The sequence below is a fragment of the Ambystoma mexicanum genome, chromosome 1p (genome assembly GCF_040938575.1).
Source record: "Ambystoma mexicanum isolate Mex_15411 chromosome 1p, UKY_AmexF1_1, whole genome shotgun sequence".
NCBI lineage: Eukaryota > Metazoa > Chordata > Amphibia > Caudata > Ambystomatidae > Ambystoma > Ambystoma mexicanum.
Window position 1 is genome coordinate 606,092,409 of NC_090921.1, and position 25,070 is coordinate 606,117,478.

At 47.3% G+C, this 25,070-nt stretch overlaps 1 protein-coding gene across 3 annotated transcripts in view; it reads right to left on the reverse strand.

The window, feature by feature from the left end:
- CAPS (calcyphosine) overlaps positions 1 to 25,070 on the reverse strand; it is an 830,344-nt gene that overhangs the window by 161,504 nt on the left and 643,770 nt on the right. The window contains exon 5 of one of the 3 annotated variants that reach the window (XM_069649585.1): positions 24,649 to 24,754. The exons of the other annotated variants lie outside the window; for them this stretch is intronic. Within the exon in view, the coding sequence (XP_069505686.1) occupies positions 24,680 to 24,754 (75 nt within the window). The 3' untranslated portion in view covers positions 24,649 to 24,679. The remainder of the gene's footprint in view (positions 1 to 24,648; positions 24,755 to 25,070) is intronic. 3 annotated transcript variants of the gene reach the window in all.

Genomic DNA, 25,070 nt, shown 5'->3' on the forward strand with positions numbered 1-25,070 from the left:
GCCTGAACAACATTGAAGCCACTCTTACTCAAATACAAGGCTCTTTATGGAAACTAACATTGAGAGTAGCAAGCTCACTACCCAATGCCATACTGAGACACAAATTGGGTCTCTCCGCACTGCCAGAAAGCTATCATTGGCGACTACTCAATAACTTTGCCAAGATGTTCCTCCTACCAACTTGTTATATGAGAATCTTGGTACTATGATAGCGAAGCCCAATCCGCCATCTGTTGCAAAATACTATGACAGAATGTTACAACTGCTTCAGTCAATTGCACTAAATGTTGATGACTTGCAACTCGGGCCAGCCTACATAAAATAAAAACGATATGAACGAGACTGGTGTCATAAGGTTGAACTGATTACTACATATCAGAGCTATAAGGAAATAACACAGTTTGCAAACAAAAGATTGCCTCGCCAACTTTACTTAATTCGCTTTCCTTGCAACAAAACACGTGACCTTTTCTCTGATTTAAATTGAACCAGATTGCGATCTATGAAAGAATCAGACACTGGTACGCCCATATGAAAGAGCCATCTAATGATGCCTGCAGATTCTGCAATTCCCAATCCCAGAAAGAGACCACTAAACATCAAGTTATTTTTTGTGATTTCTTTGAAGCACACAGAATTTATATCATTTTCCTTCATAAAATTGGCCTCACTCAATCTTCAAGGGACTGGCTATGGATAACTTGTATGTGGGGCACCAGTACTAGCTTGGTCCTTTCATTAACTCGACTGCTCGCAATTATTAAAGAAGAGCTTGCGCTTAAACTAGTACTACTTACAGAGGAATCCAATTAATAAACGTGGTGTTTCAATTGTGTTTGGCTAGTTACCATGAATCAGTTTCTATTGAATGTAATTCTACAATATGCACTTTATATCATGCCCAGTGCTTGCGCCTTTACATCTATCCATATTCGCCCTTAGTCACAGGCTTCCTAGCAAAGTTCTAACTTATTTTGCAAGCCTATTAACTAATGTTTACTGTCCTTGGTCCTGTAAAGATTAGTTATTCATATGGTCACTTACCTGTATGTTATGATATGTATGTCTACTCTCGAAATGACTTGCTAACTATTTTGTTACCTTCACTTGCTGTACGACTATCTATATAGCTATTTCAGAATGTACTTATGTGAGCAAAATGTATTTAGAAGGAACAAAATAACTTATTTTTTTTTAATCGTTTTAATCTGAATGTTATTCTACAAATATTCCTTTCGAATTTTATCGAACTTTGTGATGAGAAATACATCTGCTGTTTATATAATTTAATTGTATAATAAGCAAAATCTCTTTTACATTGTAAAAGTTTGTTTACAAACTGAAAAAAGGGAATAAAAAAAGAAAAAACGAAAAAAAAAAGAAAATAGCCTGTCCCAGCTTGGGTCTTGCATACCCTACAAAGAGCTGGTCGTCCACTCTCAACTTTGACATTCTGGCGATGTAAAAGCTTAACGCTCTCCTAGGGTCCAGCCTATGGAGCCTCTCCTCTTCCTTACCAGGATGAGGCGGAGGATAGAAAGCCGGTAGCATGATTTTCTGACTTAAATGGAAGTTTGAGACTACCTTAGGCAAGAAGGAAGGTCTTACCCGTAACACAACCCTGTCCTTGTGGAATATGGTAAAGGGTGGCTTGGAAGAAAGTGCCTTCAACTCGCTCACTCTATGTGCTTATGTTATAGCAACCAATAGTATTGTCTTAAAGGTTAAAAACCTTAACGGACATGTGTGCAAAGGTTCAAATGGGGCACACATAAGACATTTTAAAACCAGGTTGAGGTCCCAAACTGGATCCTGAAAAGGAGATGGGGGGAACACATTAGTAAATCCCTTTAGAAATTGAGTCATTATTGGGATCTTGAAATAGGAGCATCCCTCTGATGAGCGCTTAAAGATTGATAGCGCTGCTAAGTAGCCCTTAATGGTGCCAACCTGAAGCTCTTTATGTGCAAAAACCTCTGGAGTATTACACTGAAAAGGATCAATGTTCTTTTCTCTGCACCAGTCGCAAAACTTATTCCAACGTCAATGGTACAGAGATTTTGTGGCTGGTCTTCTGGCCAAACGCAACACCTCCATCACGTCATCCGGGAGGTCCCAATCCTTATATCTCAGCCTTTCAGAAAGCAAGCGTGAAGGTTGAGATTCTTGACCTCTGGATGGAGAACCCGACCCTTCCCCTGCGAGAGAAGGTCCTCTCTTTGTGGAAGACGCATCAGAGAACAAATGGACATGTCCAGAACATCCGGATACCACGTTCTCCTGGCCCAATCAGGGGCAATTAGGATCATGTGTTTGCCGAACCTTTGCAACCTCCTGATTACATGAGGAATGACGGGGACTGGAGGAAACGCGTACAGTAGTGGGAACTCCCAGTCCACGACAAACGCGTCTCCCAGAGCTCCTCTTGGAGGAAATTCCCTTGAGCAGTACTGCTCGCACTTCCGGTTGGCACCGGTCGTGAACAGATCCACCTGAGGGGTTCCCCAAAGGGTGAAGATCTCCTGCAGGACATCCTGTGCTAGTTTCCACTCGTGAGAGACTGTGCTCTGCCTGCTCAGAGCATCCGCCACCGTGTGCTCCTCCTTTTTCCTTCTTGAATAGCACAGTACCAGAGCTGCATTGCCGCTCTGCACAGAGCTAGTGACCCTACACCGCCTCTTGTTGAGACAGTGCATGGGCACAGTGTTGTCCGTCATTATCAGGACATTCTTTCCCCTTTACGGAGGGCAGGAAAGCCATCAGTGCTAGTCTGATTGCGCTCAGCTCCAAAAGATTGATGTGTAGTTTGGACTCCGATGGAGACCAGCGACCACTGATGGTCAGATCATTGGTGTGAGCTCCCCACCCCATGAGTGAGGCGTCCATCACTACAGTGACCTCTGGCCATGGTTGTCAAAAGGGTTCTTCCTTCAGAATATTCTCCTTGCAGGCCCACCACAGAAGATCTTGTGAGACCCTGCTTGAAACCTGAAGTAGGTCTGACATCTTGCCTGAAAATTGTGACCATTGAGTCCTGAGAGCCCCTTTGGAGAGATATCATTTTCAGACCAGCTTCTGGCACCAGAAAATGCAGGATGCCTTAAGGCCGAGCAACCACAAAATATCAAAGGACGGAAGACGCTGGGGACTCTGAAATTTGGAGACCTTCTGCAGAATGTCTTGAGCCCTCACCTTTGGTGGCAAACTCTTTCCCAAAGATGTATCCAGCACCGCCCTGATGAATTGGAGCTTTTGAGATGGTGTCATATGGGACTTCTTATAATTGACAGAGAAGCCCAGTCTGTGAAGAGAGTGGCAGGTGACGTTAAAAAGATTCAGGACTTTTTCGGGAGAACACGCCCTGATCAGCCAATCGTCCAGGTAGGGGTAAACGCGAATCCCCCATCTCCTGACACTCGTTGATACTACTGCCATCAGTTTGGTGAAAACCCTTGGGGTGGAGGTCAGCCTGAATGGCAGAACTCAAAATTGATAATGAGAACGCCCAGCTGCGAACCTCATGTATTTCCTGTGCTTGAGATGGATTGGGACATGAAAATAAACATCCTGAAGGTCCAATGACACCAACCAATCGTGGAGTTGGAGGGCCTGAAGGATCTGAGAAAGTGTGACCATCTTGAACTTCCTGAGGAACTTGTTCAAGTATCTTAAATCCAAAATGGGTCTGAGTCCTCTGTCCTCCTTGAATATTAGGAAATATGGAGAGTACCATCCTTTGTTCCTCTCCGCTACAGACACTGGTTCTATAGCGCCTTTCTCTATCAGGGTCAACATTTCCTGCACAAGAAGTGGATCTGGAACCCTCAAAGAATGGTTCCCCGGTGGATGGTTCTGAGATCTCTGAATAAAGGGAAGGCAGTAGAATTGGGCTATGGTTTTCAATGCCCAAGCATCCGAAGTAATGTCTTGCCATTCTTTCAGATGCTGAGACAGCCTGCATCCCACTGTTTTTTTGTGAAGCTGTGGCTATTGGTAAGGAAGCCCCTGCTTGAGCAGGCTTTGCATCTCTCCCTCGTCCACCACGAGGGAATCTTCTTTGGCCTCTTTGACCAGCCATTCCTCTTGCTCTTCCAACCAAGGAGTAGGAGTGAGAAGATCTACCCATCCAAGGCTGTCCACTGGAGCGAAAGGGCTGAGGCTGCCTAATAGCGCCACCTAAGGATTTCGTTGCCACCTTCGAGGTCTGCAACATCCCAAGGCTTTCGTCAGCCTTTCTGCCAAAAAGGTGATACCCGTCAAAAGGCATGTTAAGGAGTCTGGATTGCACATCCGGCGCAAATCCCGACTTCCTCAACCACTGATGCTGTCAGTAGAATACAGACCCGACTGAAGAGATTCGCACATGGCTTCTTTGCCGTCTCTAACAATAGCCAAGAATCTGTCTCTTTCCTGCCCCTCGGGAATATGCTCAGTTGCCATGGAAATACAGTCCCATAGAGTGAATGAGAACTTTGATAAGGCACATGTGGAGTTGGCCGATTTAAGAGCCATGCTCCCTGAAGGAAATACTTTCCTTGCCAATGCATCTATTCTCTTATTATCCCTATCTGAAGCGATGGTTGGGTAATCTGCCTGTTTTGAAGTTGGCGTAGCTGCCTGCACCACCAGACCTTCTGGGGTGGGGTGTTTTGACAAGTAGTTGGGGTCACTACTAGATGGGAGGTATTTTCTAGTCAGGTTTTTGTTTGCTACCGGACTTGACTCTGGCGTTTCCCAATTTGCTGCCACCATTTTATGAAGCGCAATCTTGAATGGTAAAATGGGATCAATTTGCGGACCCGGATCAAGGATGTCTGTTAGATCATCCTGCTCAAAGGGGAGGGTAAGTCTACTCCATCCCAAGTAATCTACAACCTTAGACATTAACTGTCTATATGATGCATCTGCATGCTCACCAGCTTCACATTTACCAAATTCTAGCTCCAATTGTCCACTTCACTGGCTGTTTGCAAGCTGTCATAAAGATCTTTTAGTCTTGACTCCTCTGAAGTAAAACTCCCAGGCACATATTGGTGTACCATATTGTAGCCCAAATGGTACATCGTTATCCGATAGCTCATTTTCCTCATAAATTGAGGTTATTGATTTGAAATAATCCTTTCCTGGTAAAGGAGTACATGTCTTATCTGGGATAGGCATCTAAGGCTTCAGAAATGTTGAACTCGACGCTCGAGCAGTCGTCGATATTTTTACAGAAGTCGTTTTCGGCTTCGACAGCATCGAAGGCTTCAATTGTGTCAAAGGTGCCATTGATGTAGATGGCGCCACCGGTGTCGATGGCGCAGCTGGCATCGAAGGCGCACCTGGCATTTATGGGGTCGATGATCTCGACTTATGCTTCGACTTATGGCTCGAAGGATACTTTGATGATTTCTCATTGCGTCGAGGCCTTGACGGCTCTCAATGAGGATCTGGCCTTCATCTCGGGCTCAAAGGCACGCAGGATTTGGCTCGAGCCCTTTCCTTACCAGCCTTACAAGGCGCGGTAGGAGCATGGCTTGTCGAGGGTTTTTGTTTCTCAAATATTTTTTGCATTTCTAACCTAAAGGCTTCCCATTTGGCAGGAGTGGAGGCCAAGACATAGCTCTCTCAGGGGAGAAGTCTGACGACAAAGTCGAAGAGGGCGACCTGTGGTGCCTCTTTCAACTTCGACAATGAGGAGTGGTGGAGCCACTCCTCGACCTGGACCTTTTTACCTTCTTCCTTTGGGGAGAGTCACCTCTATGCTTGTCTGAAGAAGGTTTTTTCGGCGGGGTAGTTGATGGGGATTTCTTGGCGTTTCTACCTACTGCCAATCTCCCCTTTTGCTCCTGAGCTTTTCCGGTCATCGACTGGCATTTCGAGCAGGCCGAGGTCTTAAGCTCCACACCAAGACACCACAAACATACTCAATGTGGGTCGGTTATCGAAATCTTGGAGCCGCAGCCCTGACACTTCTTGAACCCGGTCTTCGGGGTAGTAGGTGTCGAGGATGAAGACATTTTCACAAATTAACAATAGAAGCGTGCCGTAGCTTCTCGAAGCGTAAGCTCACTCAGAAAAACTGATCTGAAGCCAACGGGTGCTGCGCATGCCATATATACCTTCGATGACATCCTTCTTGAGACGGAGGCCTTCGAGGTACATTGAGTCAAGTGCATCAACGCACAGCACCCTATGCCAAAAATTGTTTCCGGAGCAGCACAAAAGCTGGATATCGAATATCAAAGATGAGGAATGCGTGGGAGGACACAATCCATTTGAAATGCGAGACTGACACAAAGGTATTGTTTTCTCGCGAGTTGCCATTCTATTCAATAAAAAGGGGTGAGACAAATGCCTATCTTTCCCTAACCTACCAAGGATGTCCCTGCCTAACAAACTAAGGCTAATGAAAAAGCCTTATATAAACTAGTGTCCAAAAAGTATCTTACCCTCACACTAAAATACACAACCCAAATTATACAAGGTTAGTTTGGCTGTCTTAAATTCCACAAAATAACATATTGATTTGAACTCAAAATCTTTCAACAGTAATCCCTGTGATCAGGGTTGGATTCCCTTCCCCTGGGTCAATTCAGGAATATCTAAAACAAGTTCCAAATTCAAGAAAGTTCTGTGCAATAACAAAGTTCCATTCGGTGTAGCTTACAAAGTCTTTTCCATTCAATATCCTTTCACTTGGCAAAGTAAATATCTCTCTTCCAGGGGTTTGTTCACAAATCAAAGCAAATGTAAATGTGTCCACAGTCTCCTGCTTGGCAAAACAAAAGACTTTTGCTCCCAAACACAAATTAATCAATGCAAATGTTCTTTTCTCAAAGGCCAAGCACTTGTTAGCATATCATGATTCTTCAAACGAAACACTTTAGTCAAGATAGCTCAATGATCACTTTCTGAAATGTATCAGTTTGACAAGACAAGGTGATGAATTAACACTTCCTCCTATACCACACCTTTTTACCATAACCACCGTACTTCAAATCATCTTCTTCTTTCCTGGTATACTCGCCTGTCAGGACTAACTACAATTGGTCCCTTGCCAAGACTAACTACAATTGGTCCCTTCACTCGTGTACTCGCCTGTACTCGCCTGTCAGTATAAAACTCCTACTGCTCCAATTGTACTTTGTGGTAATGTTTTTTTCAAAACTCTCCACATGAGAATCATGGCAGTGCCGGTTACAATTATATCCCAATTGGCATTCGTTTTTGCACCCTGTATGCCCTTGTATCAATCTTCTGCTGATTTGACAATGCAGGTTACGATTGTCTCCTAATTGCCCCCAGTTTGCATCAGCTCATTTGTTCGGTATTCGAAATAGTTACTTTCACCTAGCGGTCTCCTTTCAGAGCGCCCAGGGGTCACCTGCTTCAGGCGAACTCACTGGTATGCCTTGTTGTCTCCTTCTGACTCATTGGTGTTGCTGCGGTCCTCTTCAGGCCTCCTCTGCTACTGCCTGCTCTGGTTTCACTGCCACCACGCGTGCAGTGCTTCACTGGAGCTCTGATAGCTCTGTGTGATCTCCGGTGCGACTTCGGCATCCAAGCAGTTCACGGCAGAAGCTCCTCCCCCACACAGCGTGGCTTGCTTCAGCACTGCTTCCTGCTGCGCATTCTCTGCATGGCCTTGTTTCCCCAGCATCTACTGCATCTCCCACACATCGTTCTGCTGCCTCCACGACTGCACCATCAGCTTCCTCCTCCCGCTGCACCTTAAGTCTATTTATATTTTTAAAAGTCCCGCTCTGATGCCTTCTCTCCCATAAAACAGACCTCTCATGACTCTTCATTAAATGAGTCCCTCTTCCACGTCCCAATACTATGGGCATTATGGGACTTGGAGTCCATAATGTTCTTGTTGTTTTATAATCAGTTAACTTGATCTGATTGGTTACCTGAGAGTGTTCAAACTTATGGGAAGTTGGTAAAGGAGTTAACGGTTTACCCTTGAGTTTAGGACCGCCAATGTACCACTTTCATGCTGGTTAAAAGAACTTTCATGTTCTGTATTTTGGGTAATTCTGGGAGAGGGAATCGTACATTGAAAACATGCCATTAGATATTTGGGTATTAGGGGAACCTCATCCTCAGAAGAGGATGAATACTGCGTCTCTCTTAACAGAATCAACACTTCCCCCTTACAGACGTCTTCGCCCATGTGATCCTCCCTCATGTTACCACCCTCCGCGGCTGCCTTCCCCTGGCCACATGGGAGACATTAGGCTGGGGTTTAGTGATGACACTGCAGGATTCATCACAGCACACTAGGTATCCTATCAAAATCAAGATGAACAGCCAAGTTGTTTTGCAACAAGTTGTTTTGAGACCAAAAGAAACCCAAGGAAAACTCACATCCTTAAAAGTGTCAAGTGCAGTGAAGAGAAATCTTGGGGAAGGGAGCCATCCTCTGGAACTGTGAACTTTATCCATCTGAAACCTTTATGTTGGAGTTACTTTACCATTTTGAATATCTGTGCACTTTTGAAGGCCAACAACATTTCCCTTTTCCCCTTGGAGTTAATTTTCAGATTGTGAGGGCCAGAATAGTATTTTAGACACAGGACATTTTGCTTTGGACATCTTGACACTGGACAAGTCCTTCGTTTTTTCTTTAGGCAGGGAAATACCTCCTAGAATAGGGATAGTGAGGCATTTTCAAACCCCTTTTTGTTTCAACGATTATAATCTCGTAAATAATTCTTATTTTTTAATTAAAGTTTAGTGCCAAAGCCATGAGTCCTCTGTGTCCTTGTCTCATTCCTGGCTCCCGACACAGAACACACAAATGGGATCTACAAAATCCTGAATAAGCATTGGAACATTTTACATCTTGATGAGGAACTGAAAGACTACATTGGGGACAAACCAGATGTAGTACTGACCAAAGCAGGAACAGTTAGACAAAAAATGTGTCCCAGTTACTTGCCTATTATAACTTCAAACACAAATGAAAATTGGCTTAGTAGACCCACAGGTTTTTACAAATGTGGCACATGCAACTTGTGTAAATATGCACTAAACAAAATTACCCAATATAAACCCTACACCTATAGGATGGTTTACATTGAGGGATTTCTCAACTGCAAATCAACTTTTTTTATACAAATGACTATGGGCCTCATCACGAGTTTGGCGTTAACCCTTAAATCCGGCGGTAACGCTATCAGCGCCGGATTTAAGGGTCCCCCAGATCACGAGTACAAATACCGCCGGCGCAAGTACAGCCGGCTATAAAAGCGTTGGCTGTAAAAGCGCCAGTATCCATTTGCGCTATTACAGAGCAATCACGAGTCTGGAGTAGGCGCTATTAGCGCCAGAAAAGCGGAGCATAATCCGCCGAAAATACCCCTAGCCAAATGCTGGAGGTAAAAGAACACAGGACACAGCAATAAGGGCCCAGGTGAAACCAATGCAAATCAGAGGCCTACAAAGGACCCACCCATGCACAACACGCCCTCCCCAACACCATTACACCAGCAGGAGCAGGAAAGAGACAGCAATAAGGGCCCAGGTGAAACCAATGCAAATCGGAGGCCTACAAAGGACCCATCCATGCACAACACACCCTCCCCAACACCATTACACCAGCAGGAGCAGGGAAGAGACAACAATAAGGGCCCAGGTGAAACCAATGCAAATCAGAGGCGTACAAAGGACCTACCCATGCATAACACACCCTCCCCAACACCATTACACCAGCAGGAGCAGGGAGGAGACAGCAATAAGGGCCCAGGTGAAACCAATGCAAATCAGAGGCCCACAAAAGACCCACCCATGCACAACACACACTTTCAAACACCATGCTGCCATTTGGAGCCAGGAGCCTTGATGTGGACATCTACCTGCTGCGCCTGGAGCTACAGAGGCCAGCCAACCAGGCCAGGGCCCTGGGAGCGCAGGGGGTGGTGGGGATGAGGAGAAGGAGGAGGAGAGCAGCACCAGCAAGGTGGTCAGCCATCCCCAGGGTCAGGCCAACACCCTGGGCCATGACTGATGGCCAGTTGGTGACCGAGTATAGGCTGGACAGGGCAACTATAACCCAGTTGCTGGACACAACCCAGGCTGACATCGGCAGCCGTATAGCCATCAGCACTGCAGTGCCCCCGCTCGTGAAGCTTGTGTCCGTGCTACAATTCCTCGGGACTGGCAGCTACCAACACACCGCTGCCATGATGCATGGCATGACCCAGTCCACCTTCAGTGCCATGCTGGCATAGGTGCTGGATGCACTGCTGCTCCATGTGAATGAGCACATTGCATTGCCAGCCACACAGGCACAGGTGAACCAGCTGAAGGGTCACTTCCATGCCATTGGCCAAGTTCTGAATGCCATAGCCGCCCTGGACTGCACACATGTAGCACTAGTGCCACTCCAGGCACATGAGGTAGCCTACAGAAACTGGAAAAATTACCATTCCATGAACAGATGACATGTAGCCCTGACCTCACCTTCAGCCACTGCTGTGCCCGCTACCCAGGATCCACCCACGACTCTGTGGTCCTGCGCAACAGTATCCTGCCAGCGCACATGGAAAGGCACCGAGGCCAAAACACATGGATGCTGGGTGAGTACAAATGTAGTCCGTAATGCATGTTAAATGGCATCTGGTGGGACTGGGCATACACAGTGAAATCCCTGCATGCCAATAGGCAACACCAGCACTGCAACATTCCCATGTATGTACCTCGCACGAGAACCCTTGGACAGGTCCAACACAGCAGAACACACCCAGTCTGGATGGCAAAGACATGTGGCAGCACAGTCACATATGGAAGCCCAACTACCACAAAGCCTCCTTTGTGTGTTGCAGTATTGCTTCCCACCCTGACACAGCACAGACATCCCACCCTGGCCACCCGACAGTCATGCCAATGTTACACGAAAGTAGGCACATCCACAGAAGCACTACACAAAACTAGTTTGAATAACGACAATGTACATCCCTGAAACACTGACCCCTGATTGGCCAATCACATGCCTGGATAACTGTACATAATAGTGCCAATCAGCAAATGCAACAGCAGCCAAAGGGAATGCCAATGACACATGGGCTAACCACATGTTGCATGCACAAGCAGCTAGAAGGGTCCCCTCCTCCAGTGACAAGGAATAGAGTAGTGTTACATTTAGTAAAAGAGGTGTTGCAAGTTGTAAGTACTTCATTGAATCAATGCTGCCCCTAGCACAGCACACACTACAAGGGAATAGTTCCTTACCTGTAACTCCATTTCTCCAGCATTGGAATCTTTCATGGATTCACATGCTTATAATATTATCCGTCGTCAGACTGGGAACCCTCGGTACATTTATAAAGCCGTTTTTCCCTAGGAAAACTTCGACACTTTTGTGTCCTACCCACGTCGTTCCTGAGGCTGTCCACGCATGCCCCAATAGGACGTGGCCATATAAATGCCCCGCCCCCGCGGCTCCCTTCAGATTTTAAACCCTCCAAAGCAGCATAGGGGGAAATACAGTGTGTACATTGCATTCAGGAGAGGCCGGCGGGCGCATGTGAATCCATGAAAGATACCAATGCTGGAGAAATGGAGTTACAGGTAAGAAACTATTCCCTTCTCCAGAATTGGATCTTTCATGGATTCACATGCTTAGAATAGATTGCACAGCAGTAACTCTGATATGGCGGTGTGAATGCAATTAACATCAATTTTATCACATCCTTTATATACCCATGTGCCCACATATACACACACATGTATAAAAATGATATATATATACGTAAATATATATATATATATATATATATATATATATACAGACACACATAAACACTACCTGCGCTTAAGTACAAGGATATATCTACATATCTCTACCCATATCTACACATATGGAAAGAAGCACAAATATATATATATTTGCGTATAAACATATATATAGTCATTCCCGCTGGACGGGACTTACCTCACTGAAACAGATGGCGCAGGACTGCTCTTCCCATCTGCACATCGTCCGCATGCTGCCTTTCAAGGCAGTAATGGCGGGTAAACGTGTGTGGCACTGACCAGGACGCTGCTTGGCAAATGTCCGTCAGCGGAATCCCTGCCCACAGTGCCGCCGATGACGACGTTGATCTCGTGGAATGAGCCCTCGGACGTCCTTCCAGCGTTTTTCCCGCCTTGGAGTGACAAAAAGCAATCGTCGACGAGACCCATCTAGCTGGTCCTTGTTTTGAGATTGCCTTTCCTCTCGTCGACGGGCCATAAGCCACAAACAGTTGCTGCGTAGTTCTGAATTGCTGGGACCGATGAAGGTAGAATTTCAGAGCTCTCTTCACGTCCAAAGTATGGAGGGCTTTTTCCGCAGCTGACGAAGGAGTTGCGAAGAAGGTAGGTAGAACAATTGACGAATGTTTATGATAAACAGTAGGCACTTTCGGAATAAAATGAGGATTAGTCGACAGCACCACTTTGTCCTTAAAGAACCTCAAGTACGGTGGATTTATGACCAACGCTTGTATCTCCGAGAGCCGTCGAGCTGACTTGATAGCTATTAGAAAAGTGAACTTCCACGATAAGAACTTCATAGACGAGGAAGCCATCTGTTCGAAGGGAGCTTTCATTAGCCCCGCTAACACCAAGTTGAGACTCCATGTCGGTGGAAAGCGCTTAATCGGAGGGAATGTACGGAACAGACCCCTCATGAAGTGCTTTATCAGCCTATCACTAAACAAGGGAGACGACTGCCTTTTCCTCGTGAACCTTGAGATGGCCGCCAGGTGTACCTTTATCGACGAAAAAGACAATCCGCTCTCTGCCAAATGCAACAGATATGGTAGAAGTTGTTCCGGAGTTACATTCAAGGGGTGCAATCCTGGCTGGCTTTGACACCACCCACAGAATCTTCTCCACTTGCATGCATACGATGTGTTCGTGGAAGGAGCTTGTGCGGCCTGCAGGATTCTCTGACAATCCGACGAAATGCTTAGGGCACCAAACTCCGAAAAGTCAGGAGCCAAGCTGTGAGATTGAGACTGTCCGGGTCATGATGCCACACGGTCCCTTTGTCCAGGGACAGGAGGTCCAGGGTTTTCCGAAATGTTATCAGCTGCTCTACTGACAGTTGGAGCAGGTCAAAAAACCACGCTTGCCTCAGCCAATACGGAGCCACTAGGATGACCCGACAACTGTATCTGCGAATCCATTGTAGGGTCCTCTGTATGAGAGGAAACGGGGGAAAAGCGTAGAGAAACTTGTCCGTCCACGGAAAGGAGAAGGCTTCCCCCAGAGAGCCCTTCTGTGGCCACCTGCTGGCGTACTGTTCGCACTTCTTGTTCTCCTTCGTTGCAAAGAGATCTAGGGAGGGTTGCCCCCACTTCTCAAAGATCTTCGATAACTGAAGGCTGTCTATCTCCCATTCGTGTACCAGGTCCATATTTCTGCTGTTCTTCTGTTTGTTCCTTACTCCAGGGAGATGGTGAGCTACGATGGTTATATCGTGCTTCAGAGCCCAATGCCATACCTTCTGAGCCTTGGTGGAAAGGGTTCCGCACCGCGTGCCTCCTTGTTTTCTCATGTAAAACATTGCTGTCATGTTGTCTGCCAATATTCTCACTACTGAGCCTTTTATGTGTTGCAGGAAAGATTTTAGGGCCCAGCGCACTGCCCTCAACTCCAGAACGTTGATGTGCAGGAGAGATTCCCTGGGAGACCACAGACCTTCGGTTTGGAGAGTACCAATATGTGCTCCGCAGCCCGTCAGGGACGTGTCTGTCACTATGGTCACGCGAAATTCTGGTTCCTGAAGGGGTACCCCCTTGGATAGGTTCTGAAAGCTCTGTCACCATCGAAGAGCTCATACGAGCTTGTCGTCGACTATCAGTTTGTCCGACCAGAGACCTTGGGTCTGGGTCCACCGATCCACCAGGAAATCTTGAATTGGCCTCATGAACAGGCAGCAGTTGTTCACCAGAGGAATGCAAGACGCCATAGCGCCCACAATCGACATGCATTTCCTCACTGACACTTTGGTATTGAACCTCCACTGACCTGCCATCCGATTGAGTCTGTGGATTCTGTCGACGGATGGTTTTACTAACCCCCGACTGGGTTTCGAACTGTGCACCCAAGAACACTAAGTTTCTCGATGGAGTCAACAGAGACTTCTCGAAGTTTACTGCAAATCCCAGCCGTCGTAGCAGCTGCATGGTGGCTTGCAAACTTGAGTTGCCATAGGAGAGGATCCTCTCACCAACCAGTCGTCGAGGTACAGGGACACGTGATGGCCTGGCTTTCTCAACCAAGCTGCAACAGGTTCTAAACATTTCGTGAACGTCCTGGGAGAGGATTTTAGTCCAAACGGGAGCACTGTGAACTGGTAGTGAGTCCGTCCTACCCAAACCTTAAGAACTTTCTGTGTCGTCGATGCATTGGTATGTGGAAGTACGCGTTCTGAAGATCCAGAGACGCCAGAAAGTCCCCTCCTTTGATAGACCGGATCACTTCCTGGAGTGTTAGCATCTTGAATTTTTGCCTTTTCAACGTTTTGTTGAGGTTGCGAAGGTCGAGAATGGGATGCCATTTTCCGTTTGGATTTTTCACTACGAAGTATCGGGAATAAACCCCCTGATCCCTCTGTGATGCAGGGACCAATTCTATAGCCCCTTTTTGTAGCATAAGCGCTACCTCCTGTTGCAACACGCTCAGGTGGGGTTGAGCCAAAAACGCTAAATGTAAATAGTAGTAGATGTAATATGTAATATAGATGTAAGATGTAATATGTAAATAGAAGTAGATGTAAATGGCATAGCTCTCTTTCCTGGAACATGCAGAGGGTTGCTCTTGAATTGCAGGGAGTGTCCAAGCCTTACGGTGTCCAGCACCCACTGATCTGTGGTTATTTGCTCCCATTCATCGACACAATGCGATACCCTGCCTCCCAGGACGTTCTGACGCGCATCATTGTTGGTCTTTGGGCTTATCTCTCGACGACAACGAGTAGGCCGTCTTCTTCCTGAAGGTCTGGTAGACTCGGCGTCGCTTCGCCGCTTGCGAGGCCCGTCTGTAGCCCTGCGATGAATACATCAGTCTATTGAAAGGCCTGTCTCTCGATGCTGAGAAACGGGAGTTCCCTGATGCTCCCCTAAAGGGGCGAAAAGAACGAAAATTCCTTCCACTCTGGAGGGCACCCAAAGAACGCACCGTGTCAGAGTCCTCCTTCATGCCCTTTAAGGCCTCATCCACCTTTTTGCCAAACAGAAGGTCTCCCTCAAAGGGCATATCCAGCACCTTGCATTGCACCTCAGGTCTAAAGTTGATGCATTTTAGCCACGCTTGCCTCTGTAGAACCACCCGTTGTTGACTTGTTTAAATCCTGATTCTGCGAGGTCCACAGCGATGTTAGTAGAATGATTTGAGGCCTCCTCACCTTCTCGGACGAGTAACATAACCGCTTTCCTATGTTCTTCTGGAAGATGCTCTAGTATAGGTGCCAAGTGGTGCCACACCTCTCTATCATATCTGGCCATTATAGCCAGAGAGTTGGCGGCCTTCACTGTTGTCGCCCCCACCGACAACACCTTCTTGCCAAAGGCATCCTGTCTTCTTGCCTCGTTCTCCAGGGGGGGTCGAGCATTTGTGCTGGGACCTAGCTTTTCTCGCCGCCGCCGCTGACACTACCAAGTCTGGGGCTGGTTGGGAGGATAGACACTTGGGGGTGGATTCTGGAGCCTTAAATTTCTTCTCCAGCCTACCTTTAATTGCGGGCTCCGAGAAAGGATGATGCATCGTCTGTAAACCCTCCTGCCACACATGATCCAGGATGGGCACCGAGAAAACCGACCTCCTTCTCTTCCCCATGTGGTCGAATAGAAAACAGTCTTTTTTCTCTTCCTCCTGAGCTAATCCGAACTCGGTACATGCTTTGCTCATCATAGCATGAAACGACCCAATGTCGTCCGGGGGGGACGGTTGAGCTGGGCTCCTTGGGGACTCGAATTCTGCCTCCGACTCCCAGGTTGGATCCCTAGAGGGGGACAACGAAACATCCGATAAGGACCCTCCTTCTGAGTCTGACAGTTCCCCTTCCTCCTGGCGTGCACCTGCGAGGTCCTCACGCGTCGGTACAGCCGTCGACATCGTCGGAGTTGGCTGACGGGAAGGGCCAGGTTCATCGACAGTCAATTTGGTCAGAGTTGCCACCTGAGGTAATCTTTCGTCCAATTTCTTTAACAAGGTCTGCAATGTGGATAGAACTTCTAGTGATAGAAGAGACTGCGGGTTAAGAAGAGGGGTTGTAACTGGAATATTAGTTCCACTGCAAAGAGTTAACTTGCTAACCCCTTGTAACCCGAGCTGTGCAGGCCCAGCTATCCTCTCACACTCCTCTTGAACAGAGGACACCGGTAAGACGGGGTCGAATACCTCCGGTGGCCAGGCTTCCTGCGGGATATCCGTCAACGAGACTAAGATTGGGTCAGCCGTCGTCGTAGCCACTACCTGTGTTATAACAATCGACGAAACCAACTGCGTCATTGGTAGTGAGGGAGTCGACGATCTCCCCGCCGTCAACGACGGTGGTGCCTGTGCAGTTCCTTGAGGCGTTCCCGCCTTTCTGAACTTGACCTGTGCTTCTCAGACTCTCTACTTGAGGCTGATCTATGGTGATCACCTGAGGAGGAGGATTTCGACTTCTCCTTTCTCTCCTTCTTAGACGATGGTGATGATGAGGTTTTCTTCAGCGAAGACTCCCTTGCGGAATGGCTTCCCGACGACCTTTTCTCTGCTGGGCGTGGTTTCTTCACCGGGGGTTCGGCCGATGCCAAATGGCGGGGTGTCTCTGAGGATTTTGATGCCGAGGCCATGCTGCGCGTGGAGCCTACCTCCGAAGGAGGGTACGCACCCGCTCCATCGCTCAACCAGGCCACTAACCGCCGACTCCGGTCTTTAAGAGTCTTTTGGGAGAAGCCCTTACATATGTTGCACTTGTCTGCCGAGTGGTGAGGGTGTAGACAATATATGCAGTCCATGTGTTCATCCCCGCATACACTTTCTTTAGCCCGCACGTAGCGCACGGGCGGAACAGAGCTTTTCCAGACATTAGGAAAAAATACAACGAACAACCTTGACAAAACAATAGCTGATGCGAGGTGATCCCACTGCTTTGGAAGACGGTTGAAATCTGAAGGGAGCCGCGGGGGCGGGGCATTTATACGGCCACGTCCTATTGGGGCATGCGTGGACAGCCTCAGGAACGACATGGGTAGGACACAAAAGTGTCAAAGTTTTCCTAGGGAAAAACAGCTTTATAAATGTACCGAGGGTTCCCAGTCTGACGACGGGGAATATTCTAAGCATGTGAATCCATGAAAGATCCAATGCAGGAGGATCTAAGTGACTAAATGACAACTAGCCCACATGTAATACATGAGTGTAATGCACATAACAACTCACATAAACATAGATACACAGCTGCATGGCAACCTCACACCATGCATGTCCCGGAAGGCAAAGGGTGGCTGCCAACATTGCAATGGGATAGCATGACCTCTTCAACACAAACTTGATCCTGCTGCCAATGTCACTGATAACTGAGCCTTGTACACCCACTGAACCTACCTTGTCCTCATACCTGCATTCTCTCCCCTGCAGGTGATTCTGGATATCCCCAGTACACATGGCTCATGACCCCTGTGCGTCATCCACACACTGCAGCTGAGCAGGCATACAACATTGCCCATGGACGTACACGCATCTGCGTGGAGAGGGCATTTGGACTGCTGAAGGCACGCTTCCGGTGCTTAGACCATACGGGAGGGGCATTGATGTATGCACCTGAAAAAGTTGGCAAAACTGTACTTACATGTGCCATGCTGCACAACATTTGCTGTCGCAGGAATGTGCCACTGCCCCTCGATGCTCATGTGCAGCCACCTGAGGATGGGAGTGGAGATGATGATGTGCCAGAAGGTGTTGCACGTGTACACAGGAATGGGGTGTGGGAGGGGAGGTTGGCCAGACAGTGCTTGATTGAGAATTATTTTTGATACGGGTGATGGCTACATTTTGACATATCACTTGAACATTAAAAAGCACTTAATCATAATCATGACTGTCCATGCTTTGTATGAATTCTGAAAGTTAATTATTTAAAGAATGTCAATCCCCCTGCCCCCAGTGAACACCCAGCACACAATCCCACATCCCCCCATTGAACACCCAGCACACAATCCCCCAACCCCCCAGTGAACACCCAGCACACAATCTCCCCTCCCCCCAGTGAACACCCAGCACAAAATCCCCCCTCCCTCAGTGAACCCCCAGCACACAATCCCCCCTCCCCAGTTAACTCCCCACAACAGTGCAGGTAGGTGCATGTTCTCAGGGCACCCACAACAATGCCATGTCCATCTATGATGGTCGCGGGTGCTTTCCATGTCCTGGCCCCTCTGGTGTGTGGCATCTCAGGTAGCGCAATGAACGGCGCCTAGGTGAAGGCTCAAGGGATCCCTCTGTGGGTGTAGTGGAGGTTGATGGGACAGACCCGGTTGCCTGCAGATGCTGACGGAGAAGGTTGTTTGATTCCTACCCTTTGGCCAAAACCTGTCAGGGCTGAGGTGCATTCAGGGCTGAGGTGCATTGCTCCACCACTCTCTGTGTGCGCGCGTTGTCTCGGGCCATGTACTTGCAGCCATGCCGTATGGATCCGCTGATGGCCTTGATGTGCCGGCTGTGCACTTTAGCCATGGACTCCACTTTTGCCTGTTTGGCCTCAATTATGTCCAGACATCCCATCACAGCTGCTCCCGTGACGAAAGGTACCCCTGGTGCGGCGGGTACTGGGCTGGCAGCTGTGCGCTGCTGGGGGGTGGGAGGGCTGCATAGGGACATCTTGGCAGCTTGAATGGGGCTGCTGTGGTCTGAGTGCCGGTCTTCTGGGGTACCATATGATGGTGTGTCTACATCAGGCTCTGGCGTGCGGACACGATGCACATGCACACATGGGGTCTCTGCTCCCTGTGTGACTGGCCCTGGGCTCCCCTGTGGTGTGGCCATCCCTTCGGTGTCGCTGCATCTAGGGAAAAAGCAACAGTTCTGCCTGAGGCGCAGATGGAGGTGTCTGTCCCTCATCGGGCTCTGACCCACAGGTGACTCCCTCTGCATCGAGAGTCTGCATGATGGGTTGGGGCGAGGTAGGCGCTGACACCCTGCGGCCATGCGGGTGCTGCAGCCATCTGGTTGGGCTGTGGTGATGTGGGATGGGTCCGGCGTCAGTTTGCTTCTGGGTGGCCCCTTTGCGGGCTGGTGGTGCTGGTCGAGGTACGCTGCCTCGGGCGCTGTGAGGAAGTGGCCTCCTCACCGTCATCGTCATCCCGTGACGATCACCGTGTGTCTGTGGGGTACATAGGGTGTGGATTGAGTTCAGGGCAGCCTACATTAGTATCATGCAGTTCATGGCATCAAGTGGGATTGTAGGCAGTAGCGATTATGCATCGCACTTGCATTGTGTTCAATCCACATGTAGTGATTGGTGGAATGTGTCAGTGTGGAGGAACACTGCAGGGAAATGTTTGTGTGTCATCACATGCGTGATGGGGATGCACCATGCACATGGTCCTGGGGGTTTATTCATGCACACTCACACTCTACTTAGCTGTGCCATGGCAATGGATGTCTGTCCCCTGGCCCTTGTATTGATGCAGTGCACGTACATGGGAGTCTAGGGGGCACAATGGTTCAGTGGTTCAAAGGCTCAGTTATGGGTGTGTGCCTCACACACATTTCATGCACATTCATTCACTCAGGGTCTGCATGTGTGGTCCTTTCAGATGCATGCATTTGGGGTGGGACTCACCTGCAGCCGGCTGGATACCAGTGCCAGCCTACGCTCCACCAACTCCCTCTATGGTGCCCATGTCGATTAGCGCAGTCATCTTCTCCTCTCAGGGTGTAAGCTCAGGTGGTGGTGGCCCTCCTCCAGTGCCCCTGCTTGCACCTCTGTGCTGTGAGAGTATGCTGCGTACTCTGACACGCAAGTCATTGAGGCGCTTGCGACAGTCCTCCCCATCCTGGAGCACGCGCACCACTGCAGACACCCTCTGGCTGATGTTCCACCAAATCTGTGCACGACGCTGCCCGCTTGTCTTGCGCTGCTGTAATTCATCATGGTGGATCTCTGCCTCCTCCACTAGCACAGCCAGCTCCTGCTCACTGAATTCGGGTTTCCTGACCCTGTCCAGGGCTGACTTGCCCCTAGTGCACTCCAGTGACATATTTCACTCTTCCCAGGGGTGGATGGCTTGCAGGGGCTGTGATATCCGATGGATTGTGATTTCCAAAAAGGGCGCCGCTTTGTTTCCTGTTCCGGACGTAACGCATTTCCTGCACGCTAATAGCGCGCGCATATGGTGCACGCTATTAGCGCGGGATGGCGGAAGTGCACGGTGCTCTGGATTTATGGGTTCTTGGGCCATTTTTACATCGCCATGTCCCTCTGCGCGTGCACGCAAACTCGTGATCTGGCAGACTATCTGGTGGGGGGGTTGGCGTTAATACCGCTCGACGGGAAAACTGCCGGATTACCGCCAAACTCGTGATGAGGCCCTATGTGTCTGCAACATATTTTAAATCGGGAACTTTCCTTGAGGATCCGGAAACACCTGTATGCAATCAAAAGGGAATTTACAGTATCCGTTTGCATCACACTGGTACTCAGAACACCATAATGGACCAAAACTGGAAGACAGAGAAGCAAGAATGAGAAGAAAAGAGGCCAGATTCATTTTTGAACTCGGAGCAATCAAAGATGGCCTAAACCAAGACAGTGAACTGAATATCTTTATTTAATTGAAACCTGACAATTAACGTTTCAGAGTTTAACTTTGACTTCAGTCTAGCATACAATGAAATACGCATGTATGATAGTCTTAATCAGAATGAGCACTATTCACTGGCTCCTCGTTGTGACTGGTTCATAATGAACATAGTTATTTTTTCCACAAGTGACACTTTGAGATTATAGTAATTGGTACTTTGCTTTCATCTATCCTGTGATAGAATTACCATCTTGCACCTCCTGATATTGTTCCCCCCGTCCCCCATCTATAGACTTAGATCTAGCGGTTATTTGCCTGCCATTATTAACCACAATCTAATCCCAACTCCTAATATGATGTTTACAAAATATGCATATTATCACTTCAAAGGATGTAAGGTTCACAACCTTTGCTCTTCTCTCCGCATCACAGCTAGAACATGCAATATGATTCATGATAGTACACGAGCAAAAAACACACGGGGCACACCTATGATTTAACAAAAGAGTATTAGGGTATTTTAGAGTAACCTTTATAGAATTAGAGCGAATTTGAGGTGCGGGGGAGAAAAGACTCAACCTTGGCAACTAGGTTGGGAAAATGGAGGACAAAAAGTGGTTGTTCCTAAAGAGTTTAGGAACTCCCGTCCCCTGCACATGATAGTACACAACAGAATTATTTTTGGGGATACCTGACTGATAGCCTTTGTATTTAACATTGTGATTAAGATTTATTCAAACTTTCAATAATAGACCAATCCAAATCGATTGAACAGTTTAACTTTAATCATTAATATTTCATTTCAAAGGACTTTATACAAGTAACAGCACCGACTGATTCACTGCAGCAGCACGCTATGCACATTAAAGAGCATTGCTATAAAATGGAGCTCGCTTTTTAGATCTCAGCAGCACCCTCGCAATAGAAAGTTGTCTGTCTATCTTCACAATTAAGTGTTGCGCAGTTAACAACCTTGAATATAAGAAAGCACGAATATCTTTTGCGTCAAACCGAATAGCGGTCTGGATGGAGGACAGCTTTCTGCCCACTTTCAGTGAAGGGGGAATTATTGCTATGTAACACAGAAGAAACATAGTTAGGAATAAACTACTGTGCATGCATCTGGACCAGATGACAGAGACTAATAGCAATGTTTGTTAGGGAGAATTCTCTTCTAAGGCTAATTTCCCTTACCTATAGAGTCCCCCAGCAGCGTTGCAGGATTTGAAGGGTTTATTTTTTTCTCCTGCTAAGAGTGAGACCCTTTTTTCCCCACTCTTAGACAGATTGCTAGTGTGTGTTTTAGGCTATCTTGTGTGCTTATGGTCTATGGGGTTTTTCTCACCCTCATAGGAATCATCTTTTTAACATGTGTGGTACACAGCACCCTCTGTGCCGTACCACAGGGGTGTCGTAGCGACCCTCAAACATAGACTCCATACCATGGGACTGACTACTGTCTCCCAAAGCATGTAAAGTCCCCATTGACTTTACTAGTCAATACTTATGAACTAAACCAGTACAACCCATCTTACTATGGAAGTACTGGAAAGGGTTAATAGTTTTTCCCTAGTGTTCATTTTGGTTGGGGTACCGTACAGTCCCTCTCTCAAAAGTTTCTGGCTGGTGGCAGTGGTTACTACCGTAAATATCCGACTGCGAATATTTCCCTATGGGATTTTCCCATTGTTCGAGGCTACCACTTTTACTGACAGCCTCTAAAATACCGCCGGTTTATTTTAATATTAACTTTACTCCGGTAGGTTTTTATTGCCAGAACTTTAATAATATTTAATAATATGTCTTTCTCTATAATCCTAACCCAGGTCGGGGATCCTTTGTTCGTCCTTTTGGCGGGCTTCTGCACAGAAGCCCTCCTCTCAGCGCCACTGAGTCTGGGGTAGACAGGATGTGTGGGAGGGGGAATAGGCACCTTGGACAGGGTTGCCTACGCAACCCAAGTCGCACTCTGCCCTGATAGGCTGGGGGGTTCTCCTGCCAGGAGAGCCACCCCACTGTGTGAGTGACAGCTAGGCTGTATGAATGGGGGGTCTTGTTGCATAAAAGCAGGGTCCTGAGGCCTGGAGGACAAGACGTCGCCACTGGAACTAAGAAACCGAAGAGGAGAGAAGCTGAAGACATCTGCAATGACTGAACCACTGGTGAAGCCCTGCTGCAGATCCCCACCACTTTTCTCCAACGACTTGAGAAGCTCTTCCTCTGCAAGAGTCTTCTTCCCTTGAGCTGGTGGGGCCAACCAGTTCGCCAATTGCCTTCCAGGACCTGCCTTGGTCGAATCGCCAGTGCCCTGCACTCGGAGACCGGATAGCAAGGCACCCGTCCACCAGTGCCGCGTTTTAAAGGAGCGTACCTTTTATTCGTTTTGGCAGCACCACTGCTGGTTTCATCCCTGGGCAGTGCAGTAACTCGAACCTTGCTCCACGACGAGAGCCTCTCTTCCTCTGCTGGATCTTCCGAACTGCAGGAACTGCCAGGAACTACCGCCACCGCAGGAGCCTCTTCTACTTTAAAGGTACATTGTTCCGCCAGGCCTCCCGTTTCGTTGGGTATCGCTAAAGGTGTTTTCAATCCTTTACTTACCTACTGAGTTGGCCGCCCCTATCATCTAACATTGTCTTTCATCTTCTGCAACCGCCTTTTCGAATCGTTAAACAAAGCCTTGACTGCAGCTACTAGAACAGTTTGATCCTGGGCACATTGCCTTGTACCATTTACACTGGCACAGGCCTATTGACTCTCGCTAAATATGTTACAACTGCCTTCTCTAGATTGCTTCTCACCTAGAAATGTGTTGGTGCACCTAACTCTTATAACCACCTTTTTCCTTCCCCTTTTTAAACTTGTGAAGTGCCATTTTGCTCGGTTTTCACCTCAGTATTGCTTATGCTAAAGTACTGCCTTGCCTAACTTGTTCACAATCTACTTGCGAAGTGTTGCTGGTGTGTTAAAGAGTCTAAACCTGTATAACATGTCCTTTCCCTCCCCTTTGAGAAATTGTTAGAGTGCCATTTGTGCTTGGTTTTCACTGTGCCGTTTTGCTCAGTTTTCACTCTTTCTCAAACTTGTCTACAATTTAAATAGGGAGTGGTGTATACTTTTCTGGACTGATTTAACTTGCTTTAGTAATAGTGATTTGTGTGTGAACATCAGAGTGTGTAAAATAAATATATATATTCTTTTTGATACAAAGCTTTGGTCAGTGTTTCCTTGTTCCATAGTACTGAGGCCCTAATGTGTAAACCCTGAATACTGCTCATCTCCCTCTTGAGATAAGTCTGACTGCTTAGCCACAGCTACCACCTAAATCTTTGTGGTACGGACTGATACCAAAGGGGATTTCTTGCATATACCTGTAGTCTTAATCTTCTGTAGTGCTCCCTAAGGGAACTGCACAGGATTCTGCCTAACAATGTTAATATGGCGTTTCACCTCACTCAGGATACAGAACTGATCCGTGAAAATGCACACAGAGCACTAGCCAAATGGCCAACCAATACTCAACACAAAGCTGAATGATCTACTACTGTGCAATTTCAAAAAGAAGGTTGGTTTACCAATATCTATTGCACCTCTCTATAGTTCCTAGAAGTACACCAAAACATATACGTCATGTTTTCTAGTACATAACACAATATTTATCCCAGATAGAAACATCATATTGGAGGCGTAGAATTCGTGAAATGGATGAAATATTGTACAACGGGTAACCCGTCTACAACCTAATGCATGAACTTATGTAGAGCCTTTATTCACATCTCACGCATGTCTCCATTAGTAATTTCCACATAGCCATGCCAAATTACAACAAGAATTCACATTTAAACTTTCAACCATTAACCATTGTGCATATAATTACCCCGATTGGATTGGCTAAAGCTTTCCAAGAATTATCGCACCAGGCGTGTTCCAAGTGTATTACTCACGGGTGCAGGATGGTATTTCTGGGCAGTACTTGTATTTACCTTGAAGTAACCAACATAAAGAGCAACCACATTAGTGGAAACGATTTTTGATTACTTAGTAATTTATCTTGATCAATTTTCTGTGTTTTCTGTCTCTCCATTTCACATGCTATTTTTTGTTGATATCATTTCATGCTTATAATTTCTCTTTAACCTTATTCTTTAACCCATGCATGTATTGCCTTTTTCTTTAAAAATGCATTCAGTGACACTATACTGTTCTCCCACAATGGTGGACCCGATTATCGCGATACCATTGACTGTAGGATTTTTCTTGTCATTTTTAAATGTTCATTTTCCACAATAATATGCATGT